The following is a 19631-nucleotide window of genomic DNA, read 5'->3' as shown; positions in this document are numbered from 1 at the left end:
TTTCAAACCAGGCTACTTGTAAATCAACAGTATTTAGTGAAGTTCGAGCCCGAGTGCCGCACAAGCTCAGATGCCATCACACGCACCAGGTTGCTAACGGGTCTCTCCACCATTGATGCATTTCCACTGTCGCTGCATTTTGATATTAAGTTTCTAGATGTGTTGGTTCTAGATGTTGTCTCTGCAACGAACTGCTGAAAAGAAGATGGATAGGAGAAAATTGTTTCTAATCACCCCAATTGTCTCGCAGAAGCCTGGCCGCGACGCGAAGGCGCCCGGGAGTGGGCACTATACAATATCGATCTCTCGTTCATCCATATCCTGAAAACGCGCAGTGCCACCGCCGTCTTCCACCATGGATGCCCACACGCCCACTCGCACGTAAGTATTGGTTCCCGGGAGATGATGAACAAGGAGACCATAAGCGTCCCTGTTGTGGGCTTGTGCATTCCCCGGCCGGTCCTCAGAACCGGCGCGAAACCCGCTGGGGTCTGATTTGCTTTCATGCAGTCTGTCTTCTCCGTCGGGACTAGTCTGCGTGCGTGCTCCCGTATCAACCGCCTTGGAGCTTTGAGCAGCTCCTAGCCTCCTCGAAAGTGATGATCCAGTCTCGCTTTGAGTTCTGTCGCTGGACTGATCTGCTTGGCTCTCCGACTCAGCAAGGCTCGACGCGGGAGACCTGCCAGGGCCCGCTGCGTGCAAGGACAAAAGATTCTCAAAACAATGGCGTGCTGCTTCGGGCGAATACTGGTGGCACCACAGATGCGTTGGGTCGCCCACCTCCATACTCGAAATCAATAACATGCATAGTTCCCCTCGGTTGCATGAATCCCCATCAGGGACCCAATCGAGGTTGTAGTATGTGATGACTCCTTTATCGAGAGTATACCACACGAACGGGGGGTTCTCATTACATGTGAGCCGGTAAATGTCAGACAAGACCGTCGTGAACCGACCCCGGATACGAATCCATCCACTTTGTACTCGACCGAAAGGGTTCTCTCCAACACAAGTGACGCTTGCATCGACGACAGTACTCGCGGCCGACCCCTGATAAAGCCTTGTTCCTCCCCGTATTCCTTGGTAGACTCCTCCATCCCGTCCAAGTGGACTCCACGATGGCGCAATGTAGGGCGTCGGGGAGCGTAACATGTTGAGGAGGTCCGGAAGCTCAACGTAATACTTGGGCACATTAGTACAATAGACATGCCAAACCAATTTGGACGGTAATCCAGTTTTCCATAGGCCAGCGAAATATTCGTCATCGTTTTTATCAGCAATATACTTGGCCATTCCAGAAATCCCGGGCAATCTATCCTCGACGACTGTGAAGTCTTTCATTCCGTACAAATCCAATATTGTTTCCCAATGAAGATAAGAGCTCTTGGATGTTGAATGTGCGTCTTCCAGAGTCTCGATCATGCGTCGAACATTTACTGTTTTTCTTGTTTGTCGGTATCCATTCTCGGACACCAAATGACGGCATTGAAAATGAACCATGGATTTACCGAATAAAAGAAGACGGTTGGACATCTCATATTCCTGAAAGGTCCAACCCCGACTGTTCCAGTAGGTACTATTAATATCCAATTCTGGCCATCCAGGAAGACCGTTGTTCAAAAATGTGCCAGATGCCACTAGGTTGTAGTGACCATTGATACTTGGTAGTGCCCGGGAGTGAAAGGGGATTGCGACGTGTCTGCGATGCCGTACCAGGAAACCCTCGTTACTGGACCTGGAAGACGGGGTGCAAATGGTAACAAACGCATTCTTATAAATCAGTGTCATAGATGCACTCTCTCTCTCCCAGTCGGAAAGCTCGTCCTGAATGATGCAGAGCGAGTCGACCCATAGATAACGGATTGACAGGGCTTTGCAAACTTCGATGGCGTCCAATATAACTTGAGGAATAGCCTGCTTAGGCACATGCCCTCTCATAGACTCTATGTTGCCTACTTTGGTGCGTACCTGCTGTACACCGTCGGTCGCAAATGATGGACCCCAACAATAACTCAGGGCGGCGTATCTTGGAACATCGCTTCCGTCGCTCGGAACGATCTGAGGAGAATCAATGAGGCGGATAGATTCAAGGTTTTTTTGAGGTCCCAGATCCAGAAGGCGAGTTGGAAGGAAGTCAGTCCCCTTGAAATGTTTGCAGTTCAGGACACAGTCGGCTAGGGCGTCCCTCATAAAGTGGATGTTTTCCTCGCATAAAGGATCCGCTTTCCGAAGGCAAGGGATCTTAAGCCATGAAGCCACGTCTGCTATATAGTTTGATGGTAAAATTAGCCGAATAGACATCATTTTAATCTCCGGACTCTCTTGCGCAACTAACCATCATCGCTCTCAAGGGCAAACACAATACAATAGCGCGAAATACCAGGCGCGGAGGATGCGCGTGGTATGCACGGAATGTCAGGGCGCGACACCAATTTGGCCACCAAGACCGCTAGCCCAAGGCCCAAAAACCTCTCATCCCCCAGACGGTATTCCAGAGAAATCTCAACAAAGCCACTATAATGCGTTTGAGCCCGACTTCGAATGATTTCGAGCCGCAGCAAAGAGCAGAAGTCGCAGCCTCGAAGTGCGTTTTGCTCCAAACACGGCAAACTTGGTAACAAGTCAACGACCTTGTAATCGAGAGGATATTCCCCAGCTGCGGCTGCAATATCCAAGCATGGCTTCCTGGTGTCTTGCGTAACCATATGTGGCGCAATTACTTCATCGTTGAAAGGAATCACAGAACAGATAGAGCACAATTTTACTCCCTTCATTTTCGAAACATCTTGTGCTGGATTTGTCGCCATAGCATCCGAGTTTGATCCGTAGACTGAACACTCAATCTGGGTTTATTTAAGACTGATGATAACAGAGGGACGGATGAAATGCATGAAAGATGAATATCAAGCAGGCGGGGTAAACAACACAGGGCTGACGGACTTTATCAGGCCGTTAGTAGCATGCAGCTTAAAGGTCGCTGGTGCCTAAAAACCAGCCTGCAGTGTAGGCATCGATGCTGATTGTCACGTGAGGAATTCAGAGACATAAAAAGTTGTCTCCCTTGAAATTTAGTCGGCGCTACCTTCCATCAATAGGGGAGCAACTTTTGGGGGAATCAGGTGTGTTGCTGCAATCGACATTAGACTGGGTGTGGCCTCACTCAGGCAAGTACTTGGACAGGCAAGGACAAGAGCCGATGGTCCATATCAAGTTGGCTTGCACTCACAGCTGAGGGGTTTGGGCCTAAGTATTTTAGATGACCAGTACTACGGTACAGACGGGATAGATAGAGAGCAAGAATCAATTTCGCCATCCAAAGACACCAGAGCCATGACCATTCCCATTGCCAATCTAAGCCCTCCTCCTGACCCCAATTTCCAGTCCCAAAGGCTTCCTCAAGAACCCTTCGCGCGTCTCCATGATCTCCTGGCGCAGGAAGACATCATACCGCCTCGCCCACGTAGCCACGATGAGCTTCATCTCCATCTCGGCCACGTTCCTGCCAACGCAGGCCCTGGGGCCATGACTGAACGGGATAAACGCATTCTTCTGCCGCGGCGTGACGGAATCCCATCGCTCGGGCCGGAACTCGGAGGCATCGGGCCCCCAGATCTCGGGCGAGTGGTGCATCGTGTATGAGGGGACGGACAGCACCGTGCCCGGCGGGAAGTAGTGTCCCCGGATTGTGACGCCACGAGGCGCGTCGGCGGGGATGAGGCGCGGCAGGCCGATGCCGCTGGTCGAGTGGTGGCGCAGGGCCTCGTTGACGACGTTCTGCAGGTACGGGAGCTGGGCGACCATCTCGTAGGTCGGCACCGTGTCGGCGCCCGGGATGGCCTCGTCCAGCTCGGCCTGCAGCTTCTGCAGCACGCCCGGGGTGCGCGCGACGTGGTACAGCAGGGCGCACGACGAGTTGGACGTCGTGTCGGAGCCGGCGATGAGCTGCGTCAGGGCCTCGGCGGTGAGCTCCTCGCGGCCGAGCGGCTCGCCCTTGTCGTCGCGGCCCTCCATCAGCCGCGCCAGCAGGTCCTTCCGGTCGATGGCGGGCGGGCTGTCGAGGCGGCCCTTGACGCGCGCGATGGCGATGCCGGCCAGCTGCTTCACGGCGTAGGCGCCCTGGCTGAAGAAGGGGTCCGGCAGGTAGGGGGCCCAGGGCTTGAGCTGCGGTAGGCACCCGAGCGTGGCACTGACCTCGCCGCGGCGGTTGAGGATCTCGATGGCTGGCGCGTAAATGGGGTCCGAGTCCGGGCTCGCCCGTACCTCGGCCAGGTCCTCGCCCCGCTCCAGCATGCCGAAGGGCGCGCCGAAGGCCAGGTCGCCGATCACGTCGAAGGCGAGGTAGTTGAACCACTTGAGGCAGTCGACGTGTGCCGTCGGCGTCTTGGTGTTTTGGTTGTTGTTGGCATTCTTGGCGACGAGCTCATCCCATCGCTTCACAAACAGCTCGAGATTGGTGTGGATGTATGGTTCGAACTGCGAGATGCTCTTGAGCGAGAAGGTGTGGCTGACAATCTTGCGCTTTCGCGAGTGCTCAGCCCTGTCGCGCGTGTTGAAGAGGCCTCGCTGTATCGACACGAAGGCGTCGTAGAACTCACTTATAAGGAGCGCTGTGTGAGCATGTGTGTGTGTGTGTGACATTAGGTGCATAAGCGTGCATGGCATGTGTCTTATCTCCTTTACTTACCTCTTCAGGAAACCGTTGCCATGGCCGTAAATGACCTGGATGGCCTCATCGTCGGCCACACTGACATGGTTGGGCTGGATGCGCACAACAGGGCCCAATTTCTTGTGCACCTCGTCGACGGTCAAGTAGCGATCACCCCGCCGACATACCGAGAGCAGCCAAAGGTTTGAGAATTGGGCGGGGAACGGCGCGGGGATGCTTCGAAGTTGGGCGTATGTGACGAAGAAAGGGTAAAGATACCAGGCGGCGAGGAGGACTGGCGCTGCGAGAAGTGCCCACGGCGACAGGAACAAGTTGACTATGGCCATCTCAAGTGAATAAAGGTTGGATATCTCACATGTGTCTGCCAGATACCATGTCGTCGAGGTCGGACTGTCAAATGTTGGAGAAGACGTCTGGGCGCCTTCAAGTATTTCAACTCTTCACCACCGACACCTAGCCCCTGCTCCGGGATCTGCATAGCTCCCCGAGCCCCAGCTTTCCCTCTTGTCCCCTGAGTCGTCCCCACATCCTCAATGCAGCGGTATTTTGCCCGATTGTCCACTCAGAGCACCGCTATTTGAACCTTCACAAACAAGCCTCAGCCCTCCACCCGGCGTCTGTGAGAACGGCTGTCGAGGGCGGCACATGGCGGCCCTTTTCGCGGGCCACTCGGTCTTCGCCCTCGTCGCAATGCGTAACGTGTCTCATTCGTATCCTGGACTCCATCCACAGCGTCTGTACACGTATCGAGACGTCAGATTCGGATCGTGACCCGCGGATAGCGCATCCGACCCGATGCTTTGCACAGCCAAAACCTAGAACAGAGTTGGAGATGCGGGGGAGGGGTGGGCAGGCCCCCCAGGCGCCCCCCGAGGCCCCACGGCCAGAATCTGACAAGAGCAGACAAGCCAGACTCGTCCCGTGGGGTTTGGGCCCTTGGCCGCCCCAGCCCGGCATTCAGGTGCGGTAGCTGGGGGGCAATGTATATAGACGGATTCATGGCCGTCGTGCAATACCTCGCGACGCGAACCTGCAATATTCGCGCTCTCGCTCTCTCCCTCTGTGTGCCCTGGCCCTCACCGACCGCTGCCTGTCAGTTTTCAAGCTCCACCTTGGTAGCATTGATCGGTGAATCAAGCAGCTGCTACGTCATTTGACAGGACTATTGTGCGTACTTTATTGCGCAAGAAACTTCTATCAGTCAAAAGTGGGAGTAAGCATGTGATGCATCTTTATTCCCGGAGTCCTCGACTAGGTCTCCACTGGCCTCGTCAACAAACCCGTCTTAGATACCTCAACACTCCAGAATATTAGTTCTTGATGCAACTGGCACATGCATCACCCGCCACATCAGTCAGAGAAAGCAAGTAGTTCTCAAAATATTCTATTTCATTTCATGCATCAGATCACGTTAATCAAATTGGCAAGCTCGTGTACTAAGCAGAAGACTAGCGATTGTGTATCTCGACGCAACTGCTAAAACTTAAACCATATGTCTTGTAAATTTACTGATTACGAAAGGCTCGTACATACATAGCCATTCGTGCCCCGGTGGGATGCATCGTTGTCATTGCTGTCGTGGCCGTGCTTTCGGTAAACACAGCGCCCCGTATAGCTCCCTACCGTCCCCCAAGCGAACGGGTCACCATAGCTCCAACTGTTCCGTAAATCCTTCTTTATCATCTGAAGCCAAGGTTCAAGGCGATTTGAGTATAGTGTGCATGAAGGCGTATTTCCAGGTAGCATCTTGTCGTGATCTCTCCTAGAAGCTTGCTGGATATATAAGATAACTAGCAATCATGATTGCACATGATGGACAAAACGTTCCAAATTTCGTTGATATGATAACAGTCGGACTCCAATGGGTCAAGCAGCCAGTAAATATTTGATAGTAACACAGTGTTGAACATGATGTTGCCTTCCCACAATGAATTGACGCGAATTAATCGAATCACTAGTGCGGCAAATGAACGCCGTGATTGCAAGGCTGAAATCACACTGGTCTTCTCTCTAATTTGACTGAATGTCCATATTTTGAATACCGAAAGTTGTTCCCCACGAAGTCTTGGCGGACGATTTTAACTCTCTGACCGTTGGAAGTCGTCACCGGAGCTCCGGGATTGGGAAAGACCTGAGCGCATCAGATTGTGACAAGTAATAAACGCTGTGCAACATGCTTTGGTAGTTCGGACGAGACTTATATAGCACGTAGCATCGGACTCTCCGCCATCCCACCACAGCGTAGCGTCGCACCATCAAGTCCAGCTATACCCCTGTGTTTGAGCCTCTAGCGGCCTCAGATACACTCCCCATTGACAGTTGGCTAGTGCAGCGGCCCAAGAGGTTTCTTGTTTCCAGTGTGAAAGAATTTAAGGTTCACCCGTCTCAAGCTTATTTACCGGTCTGCTTACTGTGTTACGCGACGCGGGCGTGCTTCATGCATAAACGACGACGGCTGTAAGCGCCGGTTTCTTCTCCGACGACATCTCATGCGGGCACTCCGGGAATCGATGGAAACGCAAGCCCTCTCGCGCCCACAAACACCTCCGAGTCCGTCCAGCATACAACGTCTTCCGCCTCTTCCGGAGCCTTTGCGGACTCCGCGGACATCATCAGTTCAGACGTGTTGATGGATCCGCCAGACCGCAACGGTTCTGTCGATGCGACAGAGGACCCGGCGACGATCCCGCGCTCCGAGTCGCGTCTGAAAAGGCTGTCCGGTGCGACCGCCAACCGCCTGTCCATCCCGTTCTCTTTGTTCTCATTCAGATCACGCACCTCAGAGAGCGATGGACGCAAGCTCTCAAAGTCTCAGAACGGTAGGGCCAAGAGCTCTCGGCCGAGTGAATCGACCACTCGGACTTCTACGGCAACTGCGACAACTGCAGCGCAGCCAGATGAGCAAGATGCCGTCGGCCAGCTGCCTACGTTGCCAGTCTTGGGAACGGCGCGTGGGGGCTACCTGAGGTCGCTGCTATCGCTCTTCTCAGATGGGCATGACCACGACGGCATGTCGACACAGACGGCTACGCCTGTGTCAGAAAACACACCGATGACCGACCTGAGTTCATGGCCACGAACCTTAGGACTATACGAGTATGATATTAGCTCACCTGTTGTATACAGGTTCTCCAAGAACCACCAGCTGTACGTCGGTTGGCCAGATGTTGTAAACCCACCTCCAGAGACCCTCGTGGAATTCGAGAAGGAAACTTTGCCGTTACTGGAACAGGACCTGCAAGGAATTTGCGCACATCTCAGTCAGCAGGATATACGAATCACTTACGAGCTCCGCATGTCCGGCCACGCGGATCCAAGGACTGGCACAGTGACCCTGACACCCACGGTGTGGATTCTGTACAGGTCTTACACCTTAGCTGGTAATGTTGTCACCGCAGCCGCGCTGAACCAAGTCGCTCTGGGGCTAGACTACCTCCAGACAGACATCGAGATCCACGAGGGCGGCGGACGGATCGAGGTGAGCAGCGACAGGAAGCTAGTCGACGTCGACCTGGACGACAAAGACAACATCCAGCTATCAAACGGATCCATCCTCTCAGTGCATGTCGAGGACTGCCTGCAGAAAGACACAGCCTGCGGCGCGCTGTGCTGCGTGACGGTGCAGGAGGACAATTCCAAGACGCAGCAGAGCCTCTGCCGGCTGGGCGGGCTGCTCAAGATCAACGGCAAGTACGTGCTGGGGGTGACGACGGCGCACGCGATGCTGGACAGCAGCGGCATCTTCCGGGACTCGTTCGACGACACGGCGGACGCGGACCTGCGCACGCCCAAGGGCAAGGCCGTCGACCGCGACGCCATCGTGCTCGAGGCCGGCGACGTCGAGAATTGGCAGGGCGCCACGCGCGACGCCGCCATCGACTTCCTCGGCATCTCCATGAACTCGCGCGGCGACGTCGCCCTCAACCGCGCCCGCCCCCAGAACGCCACCGATTTCGCCATGCTGCGACTGAGGAACCTGCCTGGCTCCATTCGGAACCGTTATGTGCCACCCGGGTCGGACGAGCCTGTCAACATCAACTCGACTGTGTCTGCTAGCTCTTCTGCGCTTGATGAAGGGCCTGTATATATTCTCTGTGGCCCGGGCCGTGTTGCTGATGCGCAGCTTGTCTGGGGTTCTGTGAATTTCATTATCAGGGGAAGAAACTTTCGCGTGCGCAGGGTGCAGACTTCTCAGCCGCTTGGTAGGAACCCTGTTCTCAATTTCACTCGGATATATATACTGACTCTAGTTCACAGGGCCTGGAGCATCAGGGTCATGGGTAGTCAAGGGAGAAGTCCTATACGGCGTCATTATAGCCGTCTACGAAGATGAGCCGTTCGCCCTGATGATGACAGCAGAGAGACTATTCGAGAGCATCCTCGGCTCAGCATTCTCCGTCCGGAGCGTCGAGCTCTGGGACGGCATCCTGCCCGAAGCCGAGAAGTCCGAGCGAGTAAGCCGCACCCGCTCGTCAACAACAGAGGCCTCTTCTTCGAAAGCCGTCTCAAAGCGCGACTCGAGCACGGTCACGAACGGCACCCAGACGGACTCGTCGCGCCCCTCGACCTTGACGCGGAACTCGACGACGCAGGTGCGCGACTTCCAGCTCAAGGGGGAGGGCCCGGGCGACCCTGCCGAGATGCTGGGCCTGCACCCCGCGCTCCGCGGCCAGGACGCGCGGGAGAAGCGGGCCGCGAAGCGGGCATCGAAGAATAGGGCGAGCAAGCTCTTGCCTCCCACGGCGCAGGTCAGGAGCTATCTGGACCGGAAGCTGCCGATACTGGCACGGCGGTCGAGCAAGGGCAAGGACAAGGGCAAAAAGGTTGACCGCGAGACGCCTTCGGATGCCACGTGAGAAAGCCGACAACAGCGATCGTATTCCTTGTGAGGGAGTAGCAGACAGTGTGTTTACTTGATTTTGATACCCATATCAGACGGAACCAAAGACTCTGGCTAGCAGTCTGTGTATTATTGGCAAAAGTCGAACTGCAATTCTTGTTTTCTATTCTTTTGATGAGTTTATGAATGGGTCATTTCGGGAGCGGTGCAGCTCATTCAGGCTCTACGGTGTTGGGACTGTCATAGGAATTCGGGCTTTTGATACCCACATCTGAGCGACTCTCGCGCATGGGTATAGATTCTGGGAAAAGGGATTATTTATAGGTTTGCCTTTTTGAGCTTGATAGGACCAATCTGTGTGTTCAATATATTCTCTATATCGCACTCCCGACTGAGAACTTACTCCAACTCCTGATCCTCGCTCCAAAATAATAGAATGTGACTGGTGCGCAAAGCATAACTATGCACAAGAACGCCAGCAAGGAAGTCCCCCAAGGTATGCCGAGATGGTCATACATGATATTCGCCCACAGCGGAAACGAAGATGCGATTAAGCTCCTTACTATGACGTGAATAGACATGGCGGAATTTGCGTGGTGCTGATAAACATCAACGAGATACACAATGCCAGTAATGAATATAAGCAACAGGCCGTACCCGATCATGTAGCTCGCAATGACCTGACAGATCCAATGCACGTTTCCCGACCAGCCGAACCAGAACAGAGAAGGCGGGAGGAGACCAGCTCCGAGGATCATGGGAGGTAGACGCCATTCGGGCACTGTCTTCCCATGAGCAGCAATGACTCGCCTCTTGTAATACGTCAGAGTGTACAACGAGCAGGTGAGGAAGGCTGACACCACTCCGAGGAGCACCGCGAGGAAAGGCAAGTCGCTCATCGGGACGGTCCAGCCACGTTGCTGGTATGCGGCCGGGAAGGCCTGGAAAGACAAATATAGAATGCCATAAACCAAGGTCAGATATGCCGTCAAAATGATCAGAATAGGCTCCTGTATGATGATGCGGACCGGCTTGGTGAGATATCGCTGGACGATGTCTTGGAATTCGATAGGTGTTTCCTCGGACTTGGCATGCAGCGCCCAGTTCCTCGTCTCGAAGCGCAGCCTCTTTGCCTTGAGCTGTAGGATCTTCCGGCTCGACGTCTCCCTGACAGTGAACAGGGCAGCAAAGCACAGAATGCCGGCAAAGATGAGAGTCACCCAAGCCGTCCACCGCCAGTGAGCCTCATAAGAAAGAAAGGCCCCTGCAACCGGCGCAACAGTCGCACCGAGGTTGATCGACATCCCTGAGGCAGCCAGGGCTACGCCCCGGGGTATCGGCTCATACAGCTCAAAGTACGTCCCAGAAACCACGGCGAAGGCGCCGCTGCCAAAGACACCAGCGAAGAACCGGCAAATCAGCACAGTCCTGACGTTCTCGCCTAGTGCTATGGGGATCTGAAAGATAGCCAACCCGACCATGGCGACGGTCATGGGCAGCAGGTGCCCAAAGATCTCGGAAATCGGGCCAAAGAATATCGGGCCGGCGAAGAAGCCCAGGATCCAGAGCGCGACGCCCAGCTGGCCCACGACGAGGGGCACGCCAAAGGCCTCGGCGAAGATGTGCTCCGCGGGCGCGAAGACGCTCGACCCGAACGACACGCAGGTGATCATGCCGGACGTGACAAGCACGAAGGGCACCTTGCGCCGCACCGGCCAGTTCCGTGGGCATTCCGGGTCACTGGGCCCGTCCCAGTCGACGACATTGTCAGTTATGCCGCCATAGCGAGGCTTTTCGGCAGGTTCAGCGGGCTGTTGTTGCTCTCGGGGCCCGGAGCCGAGCTCGGGGTCGTGACAGGGGTCGCTAATGGTCTCGTGGCTGGAATCGGTGAAGTCGCCCTGCGACACAGCGCCTGGAGGCGTTCGGTCTCCTGCTAGGGTCGGCGCGGCTGATATTGGTGTTTCCATGGCGAGAGTTGTTTGTCTCTGCCTCGCCTCCTCATCGGAGTCATGAGGGCTGTTTGAATACAGGCTGCACGACAGGTAAAGAACTTTTCCGGCCCCTTTCCCACCGAGGGACCAGTCGGCTTTTCTAATCCGGCGACATCGGTGGAGCTCCGGGTCGCGGCAATGGTTGTGGAGCTGGTCGGGTTTGCCACGGGTATAACTGGGCATCGGACGTCATGCTCGTGATGTTGGGATGAGATCACGAGGATCATGTGATGCAAGTCCGTGAGATTCTACGGGCGTCGGGGTCTAAATGCGAAGGCTTCAACGTCTCATGGGGGTTTTCTATCTATTGCTCAAGTTCATTGCTTGCAAACACCTCAAGACATGACCCACAAGATAATCTCGAACGACATCTTGAATAGGCTACGTTTTCGAGTAGAATCCTCAAATGCCGGACATAGACTGAGATGCCGATCCCTTCATGAATCGTTTGGCGCTACTGCTGCAAGTACTCGCACGGGGTCAACGTCGTGCTGATGCGTCGGAGCGGTATCGCAACGACACAGCAACATCCCGAGTAGTACGTGTCAGGGTGCGCAGCCGGCTTGGTCTACGTTCAATTACCATCACTAAAAACTCATATAAGCCGTATGCCTATACCTAATTGTTATCTTTCACACAGCATACAGTCAAGATACTCTGGCGTTCTTAGTCGAAAACAGCCGGCAAGGCGTTGTCAGCTCTTCCTATATGTTGTAACGTGCGGAATTTCTTGTCTTGAGCAGGTTGATGAAAATGCGATCATCCATGATGCAGACTTTGCTAAATTACTCAACAGTTATAATGCATCTAACAGCCCGTCACCATTAACAAAGCCCTAGGATAGTTTGATTCGAGGCACCATTCAGAAGTATATTCTACTGCCGTTTTGCACAGCAGCAATATAGTCAGAGAAGAATTTGCCGCAGTGCCTGTCATTCATCAATACAGATGCAATGCGTCTGTTGTACAGCAAGGAGAGTACCATGCGACCAGTGGAAAACAAGAGGCTGGCCCCAAGCCCGAAATTGGTGGTGTGAGTCTCACACACCCTTAATCGAAACATCATCATTTTTTCTGCCTCTTTAGTAAGCGGCTAGTGTAGGATTGTATGCATTCGAATCGGTCCAGGGTCACGGTGATAGCTAAATCAACTAGCCTAGTAGAACCCGAAACTCTATCCATTAGTCAAAAACGTTGATCACCACTGCCGCACAGCTTATACGTCGATCAAGTCTACTAGAGGTGTCGTTGTACGAAATTAAATAAAATTGAAACAGTAGATGGCACATCGAACTAAGTCTTAGGACAGGAAGGAAGACACGGGGCACTGTCGCACAAAAATGTATTGATAACGTGACAGGCACAAATTCGCATGATATCGAGAGCCCTACAGCAAGTGTAAAGTGTCGAGACTACTTCGACATAGAACAGCAGGCACGGGTAATTGAAATCTTCAAGTCGAGAATATTGCTCAAGCCTTACGCTGCGGCGTTGACAGAAGTGAAGGAGCTGTTGCTTTTCAACCAGATTTCAATGATGGAATCAGCACGAAAGATCTTACATACGAGGTTGTGAAGATGTGAAAATTGTCAGTGAGTTCACATGTGCTGCCCGGGTTGTAAAGAACTTCAGACAGAATCCAGATTCCTGATCTGTGAACCAACCAAGTTCCACCACGATTTCCAGCAATCATTGGTCTGCTACCTATTTTTAGAGCCCCTTGCCCTGGCTGTAGTTGCCCCCGCCGCCCCTCCTGCAAAGTAACCAAAACATGTAGGTGACGGAGTTCTGGTGTCTTGACGCTCAGCGCGGCGTATTTGCTCCCGAAGCCTGCCACCACGTGCACTACTTTGGTCAGTCTTGACAACAAAGTCTCGGCATAATTTGAGTGTACGATTACTTGAAGTACTATCGATTGATGCGTGGTATATAGTACCTCACACACAATCAAAAACTGAATTGGTGCAGACCGTTTTCAATGTTTAGCTACCATCGATGCATACTGAGGTGCCCCTTAAGCAGATATCCGGCTGAGTGGATACTAGCAATTGTCACCGTGCACCGTGTTCTCACGTAGTGAAAACGGATCGTATCTTAATAAACATCTAATCCAAGCATGAACTTCCATAATGATACGAATGGTCTCCATTGTCATTCGCCATTGCACCATTCGGATTCGGACAGTCGCGACATCCCGCGCAATACTATTTTGGGCAATGCAACGGTCCAGACCACCAGTACGACACTGCATAGTATGCGTACACATGCATACAAGGAGGTAGACACGGCAAACTCGGAAGAAGACCGCAGCCTCCAGGGATGATGCATAATATTTGCAAACATGCATGCTCGTATCCTTAATATCTTACCCCAGACTCTTCCATGTCACGACCGCCGGAGGCTTTGCTTACCATGTGTTCAATATCGTGATCTCAGCCGACTGGTTTGTTTTCCAACGGACAGACTGACCGCTTCAAGGCAATTGGACGCTTTCGAGTCAGTGCTCGGTGGAATCTGAGCCCTGAAACATGTGAGCGGATCAGGGTGGTTCGTCCCAATGTCCTGAGGGCTAAGAATGGAAGAAGATCTGGGGGGCGAGTCATTGACCAACCTTAAAACAAGGCTGTGAGCCGGCCGACCCAAGCATGCTTATATGGGCTTTAGGCTTGCCGAATACTGGGAAACAAGGTTGTCTGAGCCGGTCTGCTGGGAAACTGCTAGATATCCGTTATCTGCGCTGCGCGCACGTTGTGAGCGATTCACGATACTACCCCCACACATCACATGGTGTGGGAGCCCCCCCTGGTCCCCAAGGCTGAGCCGCAAGGGGGAGCCCAAGGAGATCCCAGAGCACCACAACTCTTATCCAACGATATTGCAGTTGCGGAAGGCGTGGCTGCTGGGGGCACGGACATGACTCAACTCAAGATCTACGAAACGTGGGCATAAGCAAAGAAGCTGTCCGGAAGCGGACAGCGAATGGAGCTGACAATGCCTTCATTTCGCACTCTCGGGCTGACCAGGGTCGTATGCACTCTGTCAAGGATGCCAGCTTCGCCCGATCTTTTACATATTTAACAAGCTGTAAGGCCGCATGGTTGACCGAGGCTTGTTCAATAGCCAAGCCGCCTTCTTCCATTCTCTCAACAACACATTCTCTTCAGAACACAGTCTTTTTCGTCTGTTTCTCAGACAGCTTTACAGTCTTTCCCGGTCTGTGCATCACTTGGTATCCTCTACCACAACAAAATCCAAGAGCAGCGCCAGCCGCAAGTCCCACAAACCTTTTCACGATGCTTTTCAAGAACTCAGCCGCGGTGTTCGCCCTGGTTGGCCTCGCCGCTGCGGCCCCGGCCAAGCAGGAGCCCAGACTTCTCCTCCATGATGATGTCATCCTGCCCCGTGCCGATGGTGGCTACGACGTGATGAAGGACTGGGAGTGGTCCGATATCGAGCGCCGCATTGAGAAGGAGACCCGCGAGCGCGCCGTGGACGAGAAGCGCCGTGCCCTGTCCGGGTACACCATTCCTGCCGGCGCCAAGATCGGCAGAGAGGAGTCCGACCTCCAGCGTCGCTGCGACGAGAGCAGCGAGGTGCAGGTCCTGACCGATACCGAGTTCACCAACTGGGACGTCGCCATGTCGCCCGTCGTCGGTGCCACCGGTGGCCAGGCCACTGTTGCAGTCACCAAGGGTTACTCGATCACCAACTCTATCACAGTCGGAACCGGTGCGGACTACACAGTTGAGAAGGACATCTTGAAGGTCAGCATGAGTATCGACTACTCTCACAGTTGGACTACGTCGGACTCGCAGACTTTCACCTACTTCGTCACCCCAGGTCAGTACGGCGTGGTCGTGAGCAACCCCTACACCCGGAGAATCACTGGCAACTTCGTTACCGGCTGCACCGATTCTCCCAGCTACGAGCCTTACACCTCCGACACCTACACGGACCAGACCTACACCGGTATGACCTGGGTCGCAGGCCCCATCAGGCTGTGCAACAGCACCTCCTACCCCGTTCCCTACTGCGTCGGAACTGGTACCCACACCTAAGTTGCTTGCTCAGATTGCAGGCTGGTTGGCAATGATGAAAGCGGCTTTGGATTTCTGCAGTATCTCACAAGGCACATTATCTCATGGACGGACGAGGAGAACGATCACATCTTCACTTGACGATATTTAGTCAACCTGTACATGGTTTATGCGTATGATGTATATATTCCCAGCCCGAGGCTGATACCAATGACATAGCAAGCATTTGTTTTTGCATTGTATACAATACTTCTTTTGCGATCTGTGATAAGAAACAAGTCTTGCTGCACATTAGGAACTGACTAGATGTCGCTGAGTTCACCCCACTCTGGTATTAGCCGGTGTGGATATTGACCACATGAGTCCTCACCTTTAATTTACTGATTACCCGGCTCCGACGGATGATGACCAGTTTGGGGTTGGCATTTCATACTTTTGAATCCCGTTAATAGAGTAAATTGGTTTCTGAGTCTCCCATTGCCATGGTCAGTTAAGGCAACGTTGACGATAAGCCTCCATATCAAGAAATGACGTGCGAGAACCTTGGTGGTCGTGCTCCTTTTCCTTGATAGCATCGATTGCAACAACGGTTGCTGAAAATAGCCAAGAAATGATCGACGCGCGGTGCATGATTTCTGCTTGGATGGCCCCTCTACGTTCTATACTTGGATCCCCTGTTACCCCTAGGGCAATCTCTCCCATCGGACAAGGACAACCTTATGAACTTACACGTACGACGTGAGGCCTGAAGCTTGATTCAAGAGACGAAAGCTTGCAGACTAAGGTAAAGCAAGTCTCATACATAAACAATTCCACACCTGACATATCTAGTCCGCACACGTCCAAGCCCTGGAATTCACAGACCTGTCTGGCTTGACTTGACAGGCCATGTTGTGCAGCATCAGGCGACACATGACTGGCTGCAGGCCGCATTAGCCGCAACTGGCAGCCTTTGCTCCACAGCGGGATGTTTCCCTGTGACGCAGTGGCGCGTGGGCACACCAACGGACCGGCAGCCCACACCCGCCAAGCAGCTGACTCGATTTCCGCGACAGCGGCTTGACTAACCGTAATATCCTCTTCGTCCCACGCCACTCCGCCCGCGTGTCTCCGGCCTCTCCTCACCTTCAAGTCCTTGTCCTTCCTTGGCGGGCCCATGTGTTAGCATGGACAGGACATCAATGACCGACGCAGGCGGCGCCGTAGAAGATGATGCTGGCCGTACCGGCGAGGAGAGCGAGTTCGGCTCCGCGGTTGGAAACGGAGACGATGATCCGGCCGCCGGATATCAACCCCTTTGGGTCAGGCTGGCCTGCATCGGCCTCGACTTCCTCACCCAGACGTACGATCAAATAAGGATTGTGCCTGAGATCGCTCTCTTTGAGCAATATGTCTGCAGAGCCTACTACGCCGGTGATGGCGAACACTCTTTTCCGGATGGGCGGATCCCACATGTGATGTGCAAGAACCCGGATGTCCAATATCAACTGGCACGCCTCCGGAGTTACAAGGCTCTGTTTGACGGCATCGCAAGTATGGATGGGGAAGAAACCTGGGTCGGTCCTGGAAAACGGTTACTGACAATTTTCCGCAGTCCTTGTTACCGCTATTCCCATGGGTGTCCTAGCTGACAGGGTTGGGCGAAAGAAGGTTATCGCTTCGAGCGTACTGGGACCCATACTCCAAATGTGCTGGATCCTCCTTGTCTGTAGGTCGATCTTTCCCACATTCGTACGAGAGATAGTTTCACGGAAGCAAGCTCACCAACATGACACGGTCAGGCATGGGAGGCCTTCAGGAACGAGGCATGAGTATGATCTGGGCGGGTTCGGCCTTCCTCCTCATGGGCAACCTATCATCCGCGAACGCGACGATATACGCCATGGCGGCGGACTCGTGCCCTCCTGCGCAGAGGAGCCGCTACTTCTACTACCTATACTCTACTTTCCTCGTCTGCGAGCTGTTTGCTCCGGCCCTTGCCTCGGTCACCATCGAGAGAAATCTCCTTATTCCTTTCGTCGTCGGTTTGGCTTCTCTCCTCACGTGTTTTCCCATCCTGCACGTAGTGCCAGAGACACATAAGGTGGGTGCGTCGCTGGGCGCAGGCAGTCGGCGCTCGTCGAGGTCGTCAGCCAAGGACCAAAGTGAGGCCCGCGAAACGGACCCGCTCGTGTCCTCCCTGGCGGACCCAACAACAGAGACCGAGATACGGCCCCGGAGAAATCTGTTGTCGGTAGTGCGAAATAGGAACATACTGCTCGCCCTCTTCGTGCTGTTCATCGGCGCCCTGCGGCAGGGAACAGTGTCGGTCTTGCTCCAGTATGCCGCGGTACGGTTCGGGTGGCCAACGTCACGGACCGCGATGCTGGTTTCGGTCATTGCTGCGAGCAATATCGTCCTATTCCTCGTCATACTCCCGCAGACTGTTGCATTCCTCACATCCAGATGGCACATCAGGTCACAGCTCATCGACTATAATGTTGTCTCCGTGAGTCTCGTAATTCTGACAGTGGGAGCAACGCTCATGGGTCTGGCATCTTCGATGCACTGGCTTATCTGCGGTAGGTGGAGAAATTTTCTGCGTGCCAATCATCGCAAGGTACTTACATGGTTTAGCTACCCTTCTTTTTGCAACGGGATATGGCACCAGAGTTGCCGTTTTATCTCTCATAACTTCATGGACGGACGAGGACACGCGCGCAAGCACTTTCGGCGTTGCCCAAATTGTAGAGGGCATTGGTAGAATGTGCGGAGATCCAATGCTCCTCAGGATCTTCGCCAAATCCATGCGTATGGAAGGCATCCTACAGGGCTTGCCATTCTATGTTGCCGCTGTAAGCATTCAATGGTATCCAGTCGGTCTCCTTCATGCGTATCGCTGACTCACACTCAAAGATTGGCTTCGGCCTGGCTGCTGTAGCATGGCGTTTCGTTAGGCTAGGAGTACTAGCATAAGACAATCGGCGAGGAGCAGACATCCATGTACATACAAATCAATGCCTCTATGGGCGAATTAAATATATTGATTGTCGTAATACGCCATGTTGAAGTTTAAATTCCAATTTTATCGCGTGACTTCGTGCTATAGTAATACTGCTTGGCGCATCACCAAAACCCAAGCTCCTCCTCGACCCTTCCACCCCTAGTTCCTCTCTTTTAGGGCCAGCAATCATCCGTAGTTTGTGTGCCCCCCTTTTCACGTCCTTGTGATAGGGAGCCATATTGTTGAGGTAGTGGCTTCAGTGGAGATTGTTTGTCAGACATCGTTGTTGTAAATTAGAATGCAATCATGGGGTATGTGGAAGTTGGATGATTTGCCAGCTTAATACTGGAGGTGGCATTCATATCTAAATTGAAACTTTTTATCTAAACGTGGGGAGCTCCCAAGCTTACACATGGCAAAAGTATGCAGAATGAAGAGCCAGACTGGGAATGACCATCTCCTCGCCAGCCCGAGGAGGTGTGACACAAACAACCAATGATGACTCCCTCGTTACCCGACGATCCACAACACCTTGAGACTTTGAGGGCTTATTTTGAAAAGTTTAGTGACATATATTGACTCAGTTCTCATCGTGACGTGAGGATCTGTATTGACTGTTCGCTGGAGCGAGTTTGTTGACTGGGCATCAATGGCGAGCCTTCAAGTCTTTCTAGTACGGCTCCTTTTGAAAAGGTTGGCCGCTGGCAATGAAGACGTTGAGGGGTACTGGGTGTAAGTTAGCAGACCGATGCGAATTCGCCTTTGAGTATTGTTTCCTATGTTCACAATTCAATTTCGTTGGAAATCTCAGAAACCCACATTTGTAACTGTGGTTCTTCAGTACTGTCCGCACGTACAACCTAACATGATGGTAATTTCTTCGGTAATTATTGCAAAGACCTTGTTTTGGGTATTTTTTACACAATAGGATCTCTTGTACCTTTCGTAAAATTCTGCTGGGCAGAATTTGATTGTTCTGAAGCTGTTTTATATATGTTGCTAGTTTCGTTTTGGTGACTCGAGCCATACACCGTGAAGACAACACACTGACGACAAGGAAAATGCAATATGTTGAGGTTTAGTTGCAAGCTGATTCGACGGAAGGTTGATAATC

The 19631-nt window shown here is 53.1% G+C and overlaps 5 protein-coding genes across 5 annotated transcripts; 3 read left to right on the top strand and 2 right to left on the bottom strand.

Moving 5' to 3' along the window:
* Window positions 1-3351: 3351 nt before the first annotated feature.
* Window positions 3352-4992, bottom strand: J7T55_004578 (uncharacterized protein; the record flags this gene model as incomplete). The annotated part of the gene is made up of 2 exons (XM_053130283.1): window positions 3352-4594; window positions 4685-4992. The coding sequence occupies 2 exons, from the start codon at window positions 4990-4992 to the stop codon at window positions 3352-3354; spliced, it is 1551 nt and encodes a 516-aa protein (XP_052991506.1).
* A 2303-nt stretch (window positions 4993-7295) lies between these two features.
* J7T55_004577 (uncharacterized protein) lies at window positions 7296-9522 on the top strand (the record flags this gene model as incomplete). Its single annotated transcript, XM_053130282.1, has 2 exons — window positions 7296-8868; window positions 8924-9522. 2 exons carry the CDS (start codon window positions 7296-7298, stop codon window positions 9520-9522), a joined length of 2172 nt encoding a protein of 723 aa, XP_052991505.1.
* Window positions 9523-9669: 147 nt separating this feature from the next.
* Window positions 9670-11473, bottom strand: J7T55_004576 (uncharacterized protein; the record flags this gene model as incomplete). Its single annotated transcript, XM_053130281.1, has 2 exons — window positions 9670-9729; window positions 10070-11473. The coding sequence occupies 2 exons, from the start codon at window positions 11471-11473 to the stop codon at window positions 9670-9672; spliced, it is 1464 nt and encodes a 487-aa protein (XP_052991504.1).
* Window positions 11474-14790: 3317 nt separating this feature from the next.
* Window positions 14791-15555, top strand: J7T55_004575 (uncharacterized protein; the record flags this gene model as incomplete). Its single annotated transcript, XM_053130280.1, has 1 exon — window positions 14791-15555. One exon carries the CDS (start codon window positions 14791-14793, stop codon window positions 15553-15555), a length of 765 nt encoding a protein of 254 aa, XP_052991503.1.
* A 1145-nt stretch (window positions 15556-16700) lies between these two features.
* Window positions 16701-18489, top strand: J7T55_004574 (uncharacterized protein; the record flags this gene model as incomplete). Its single annotated transcript, XM_053130278.1, has 5 exons — window positions 16701-17067; window positions 17129-17242; window positions 17316-18095; window positions 18265-18368; window positions 18430-18489. 5 exons carry the CDS (start codon window positions 16701-16703, stop codon window positions 18487-18489), a joined length of 1425 nt encoding a protein of 474 aa, XP_052991502.1.
* Window positions 18490-19631: the final 1142 nt, after the last annotated feature.

The sequence above is a fragment of the Diaporthe amygdali genome, assembly GCF_026229845.1.
Source record: "Diaporthe amygdali strain CAA958 chromosome Unknown NODE_22_length_803717_cov_65_427750, whole genome shotgun sequence".
Taxonomy (NCBI): domain Eukaryota; kingdom Fungi; phylum Ascomycota; class Sordariomycetes; order Diaporthales; family Diaporthaceae; genus Diaporthe; species Diaporthe amygdali.
The sequence above is the reverse complement of the archived record's forward strand: the minus strand, read 5'-3'. Positions and strand labels throughout refer to the sequence as shown.